Below are 5,624 nucleotides of genomic sequence, written 5' to 3' on the forward strand. Positions count from 1 at the left end.
ATAGAGTAAAAATATTTTCTAAAGAACCTTACAGGCATGACAAAGAAAACTTTTAAAGTTTTCTGTATCATGCTTACAGGTATATTTATTTTTATTTTATTTTTAAAGCAAGTTATGTGTATTTTAAGTTTGTACCTAATATAATTTATTTTACATAGTTAATTATTATTTATTATGACTTAACTGGCTGAGCCCTGTGATAAGATAATAGTCTCACTATAGTCTCACACCTAACCTATAAAGTTAATCATATTATATACTCTTACCTAATACACTGTAGCTCTGTACTTCCATACTAACATGTGTACACTAATAATTATGTTTATTAAAGCCTACTTTACTAAAGGTTCTCTCGTTAATTATTATACAACAATTTAATAAACATAATTATTCTTTCAATGGAAAAGTTACTGCGCCCTGATCGTTTCGAGACTGATCCTAATTCCCCAACATCAGCAAAAGAATGGGCTCACTGGATCACAACATTCAATAATTTCGTCGAAGTAGCAAAAGTAAAGGAGGAGGACAAACTCAAGGTACTCATTAACTTTTTAGCACACTCAGTATATGACAGTGTCAGCGAATGTACAACGTATGAAGCAGCTATCAAAATATTGACTGATATCTACATCAAACAAAAAAATGAGATCTTTGCTCGGCACTTGTTAGCCACAAGAAAACAGCAAATAAATGAATCAATTGATCAATACCTTGGATTTTTAAAAATCTTATCTAAGGAATGTGCTTTTAAATCCGTTTCGGCCATCGAATACAGAGATGAATATATTCGAGATTCTTTTATCAATGGTCTTTTGTCTTATAATATTCGACAACGCTTATTGGAGAACAACACATTGAAATTAGAGGAAGCTGTAACTCGGTCTCGGGCATTGGAAATGGCTCAAAAGCAATCTGAAGTGTATAGCATGCCTCTGACTCAAGGATCTGTGAACGCTCTAACCGAAGATACTACTTCAATGATCAAACCTGATAATAATCAACCAACAGTATCGGCGATACAACAAAAATGTTATTTTTGTGGCTATGACAGACATCCTCGCAGCTCTTGCCCAGCCAGAGATGCTGTATGCAAAAAATGTGACAAGAAGGGACACTTTTTGAAGGTATGTAGATCAAAAACAAAATCCGATAGCGCATTTGTGTCCATGGCTACTCTAGCTTGTGTAACTGCAACTGTACCAGGTCTCTTGTCTAAAGCTATTATTAGAGTAAAAGTAAACAATATTAACGCAAATACTCTTATTGATACTGGTAGCTCTAATAGTTTTATTAATGAAGAATTTGTCCAAATTCACAAAATAAAATCATATCCAGAAAACGGACAGGTACTTTTGGCGACAACTGCCTATTCATCAAACCTAAAAGGTTATGTTCTTGTTGATTTACTGCTACAAGAACACACTTACAAAAATCTCAAACTATCTATACTCCCTAAATTATGCTCAGATATTTTAATAGGTCATGATGTACTAAGAACTCACTCTAGTATCGACCTTACATTTGGGGGACCAAAACCACCATTATCAATTTGTAACATGACTTTTGTAAATATAAAGCCACCTCGACTCTTCAATAATGTTGTTAAAGACTGTAAGCCAGTAGCAGTTAAGTCACGTCGCTATTCAGATGAAGATGCTAAATTTATAAGGGAGGAGGTCACTAAATTATTGTACGATAATATAATTGAAGAAAGTACTTCGCCCTGGCGAGCTCAGGTTTTAATCACTAAAAGTGAAAATCATAAAAGGCGCATGGTTATAGATTACTCACAGACAATAAATAAATTCACTCTAATGGACGCTTTTCCCTTACCCAATATCGATGAACTAGTCTCTAAGGTCGCGCAGCATACCATCTACAGTACCATAGACTTGCGCAGTGCTTACCATCAGATCCCCATACACGAAGATGAACGTCAATATACAGCATTTGAAGCAGGAGGTCGATTGTACCAATTCAGAAAAATTCCATTTGGTGTAACTAATGGAGTGGCCTGTTTTCAGAGAGTAATAGATACTATAATATCCCAAGAAAATCTTGATGGAGTCTATGCGTACCTCGATGACATTACTATTTGTGGAAATAATCAAACTGAACATGATTTGAACTTAAACAAGTTTCTTACTATAACAAAGAAATATGGACTCATATTGAATGAGGACAAATGTCAGTTCTCGCAGTGTGAAATCTCACTACTTGGTCACCACATTAGCAACAAGCGTATTAGTCCAGACCCTGAAAGATTAAAACCACTGTTGAATCTACCACAACCTAAGGATGCCTCATCATTGAAACGAGTACTAGGTATGTTCTCCCATTACTCAAAATGGATTCAAGGTTTCTCTGACAAAATCCGCAGTTTGGTAGACTGCAAATCATTCCCTATGTCACCTCTAGCAGCAGCTGATTTTGAACGCATCAAACAGGATATTGCTAAATCAGTGGTAAATTCAATTAATGGTGAAGAACTGCTGGTAGTGGAGAGTGATGCATCTGATTTTGCTCTAGCCGCGACTCTAAGTCAAAGTGGTCGGCCTGTGGCATTTTTCTCAAGGAGTCTCACTGAAGGTGAAAAAAGACACCCATCTATAGAAAAGGAAGCATATGCAATCGTAGAGGCTGTGAGAAAGTGGAGGCATATTCTTATTGGAAGACATATCAAGCTTATAACAGATCAGGAAGCGGTCTCGTTTATGTTCAATCTAAAACATTCCAGTAAGATAAAAAGTGACAAAATAACAAGATGGCGACTTGAGCTCTCATCCTTCAGTTACGACATAGTATACCGCCCTGGTAAGGAAAATACGGTAGCGGATGCTTTCTCAAGAGTCTGTGCAAACATTAATAACCCAAATAAGCTTTTTGACCTTCACAAAGCATTATGTCACCCTGGTATGACTAGGATGTACCATTGGACTAGAAGTAAGAACCTACCATTTACTCTTGATGATATTAAAAGGGTGACCACAACTTGTCCTATATGTGCTGAAGTTAAACCCAAATTCTTTAAACAGGAGGGAAATCATCTTATCAAAGCTACTTCGCCTTTTGAACGGTTGAATATAGATTTTAAAGGACCACTACCCTCTAATACAAGCAATCATTATATCCTTACAATAGTAGATGAATATTCTCGCTTCCCATTTGCTGTTCCATGCCGGGACATTAGTTCAACTACTGTAGTAAATAGTTTGTGGCAGTTATTCTCCATATTTGGTATGCCGGCTTACATTCATTCTGATCGAGGTTCATCTTTTATGTCACAAGAACTCACAACTTTTTTGCACAACCATGGAATAGCCACCAGTCGTACGACACCTTACAATCCGGAGGGAAACGGACAAGCAGAACGATATAATGGGATTATTTGGAAAGCCGTCCAATTGGCCCAGCAAACAAAAATACTTAAAATAACTCAGTGGGAAGAAGTGCTAACAGATGCCCTACATTCTATAAGATCTCTGCTTTGTACAGCTATAAACTGTACCCCACATGAACGCTTCTTCCATTATCCTCGTCGTTCTTCAAATGGGAAAACTCTCCCTTCATGGCTTAACTGCCCTGGTCCAGTACTCATCAGAAAACATGTAAAATCATCAAAGTACGATCCACTGGTGGAAGAAGCTGAATTGATAGAGGCTAATCCCGAGTATGCTTTGGTGCGTTATAACAATGGACGTGAATCTACTGTGTCTCTGAAAGACCTGGCTCCTCCAGGGGATAGAGGTCTGTTGGGAGAAAAGAGGGACAGAGAACATAGCATTAAATCATCAGGCTTGGAAGCTCCTGAATACAATTGTGGAAATGGTCAAGAGAATAAAGATATTGTTATTGAAGAACCTACCCAGATGAATGAGGGGCTAAGCAAGACATTAAGTGATGTTGAAGAACCTAGAAGGTCTACAAGAACCAAAAATAAACCAAAGTATTTAGAAGATTATAAAACTAATTAATTAATTATTTATTTGTATTTGTATTTATTTATTTTACTGTTATTTGTTACCTAATAGTTAATTATTATTTGTAGGGGAGAATGTGATAAGATAATAGTCTCACTATAGTCTCACACCTAACCTATAAAGTTAATCATATTATATACTCTTACCTAATACACTGTAGCTCTGTACTTCCATACTAACATGTGTACACTAATAATTATGTTTATTAAAGCCTACTTTACTAAAGGTTCTCTCGTTAATTATTATACAACAAGCCCTTTAGACACAAATATAATTCTATACACACAATTAGATATATTATAATATAACTATATAGTATAATGATATCAGACAATATAATTTAGTCATAGTGTCATAAAGATAACTTACTTTTAAATTAATAAATCAATAAAATCACATGATGTACCTACCCACAATAATATTCTTTCCTTTTAAGTTTTAGTATTCGCTTTAATATTAATGTTTTTATAACTTGAATTGCAATATTTATAATGTATACTTGTTCAGTAGAATTGTCTTAAATAAAATAGACTTATCAACAATTGTCAATACATTTGCTGGACTTCCTAGTTCCTCGTATGTACTTACATCATATTATTATGTCAGTTTTGAAAACCATGATATAATACATTGTGTATTTGTGTGAACTAAAAACAGAAACAGTATAATATCATTAAGTCACTTTCAGCAAATATTTAAAATTTTAGAGACCTCAAAAAACCACTTACATTACAAAATGTCTGTAAGCCAAATGTCTAGCCACTAATCAGTAATAATTATTATTGACATAATATCCATTATCCAGACATTGATAAGAATGTGTATGATGTGTTGCCTATACAAGTCCCAAACAGGGGGTACTTTACTAGTTAACAATAGACCATTAGCGTAGTTGCTAGCCAACAAACACAAACGCCTATAAGTAAACTCAAGTCCTAGGTATATAGTTAGAAATTTAAAATTCAACGGTGTCTATCTTAACCTAAACACTGCTCTGGAAAGTGAGCAGCCAAAGAGCCCTATTACAAAAATGTATAAACACAACCGGTAGAACATGCAAGTAATTATTTAAATGTTACTTACACGCACTACAAATCTGAATAAACATTTGAATGAACTTATATAGAATGTCTTTCATCAGACAGTGTGAGATGATGAAACTCCAATTCTTGTGAATTGAAAAAGTACAAATATGAAACTTCGTCGTTTTGTTAATAGAATTCAAATTTACACTGAAGCTGTGTGTAAAGAAATAAAAGATAAAATACCAAGGGTATTGTACAAACGTAAAAATAACGAAATACAAATTCCATTTAGACATTTTTTAACTGACCATAATTATGCATTATTGAGTTCACAGTCTAATAAAAAATGTAAACAGAATTACTGAAAAAGTTGTTCAATATGATAATGATCAAAATGGATAGGATAAAATATTAAACTTACCTCGATATTCCAACCATTTGTTCACTGATATTAAATATTAATATATTATTCTCCATGTTTAAGTGAACAGTATATAGTTGGTGTGTATTCGGATGAAGACTATTATAAGTGTGACTCTGTATGGTGAAGATTTTCGTAAATTGCAAAACAACTCCTGGTTAAATGGAACTGTGATTGACCCACTGCTATTGACTTATG

General features: G+C 34.4%; 1 protein-coding gene across 1 annotated transcript; it reads left to right on the plus strand.

The window, feature by feature from the left end:
* The first annotated feature begins 398 nt into the window (after positions 1 to 398).
* Positions 399 to 3,974, plus strand: LOC107885111. The gene has a single exon (XM_016808573.1). It carries the CDS (start codon positions 399 to 401, stop codon positions 3,972 to 3,974), a length of 3,576 nt encoding a protein of 1,191 aa, XP_016664062.1.
* Positions 3,975 to 5,624: the final 1,650 nt, after the last annotated feature.

The sequence above is a fragment of the Acyrthosiphon pisum genome, chromosome X, assembly GCF_005508785.2.
Source record: "Acyrthosiphon pisum isolate AL4f chromosome X, pea_aphid_22Mar2018_4r6ur, whole genome shotgun sequence".
Lineage (NCBI taxonomy): Eukaryota > Metazoa > Arthropoda > Insecta > Hemiptera > Aphididae > Acyrthosiphon > Acyrthosiphon pisum.

What these genes read in the sequence shown, in the direction of transcription:
- LOC107885111 (XM_016808573.1), top strand. Translation starts at nt 399, where the DNA reads ATGGAAAAGTTACTGCGCCCTGATCGTTTCGAGACTGATCCTAATTCC.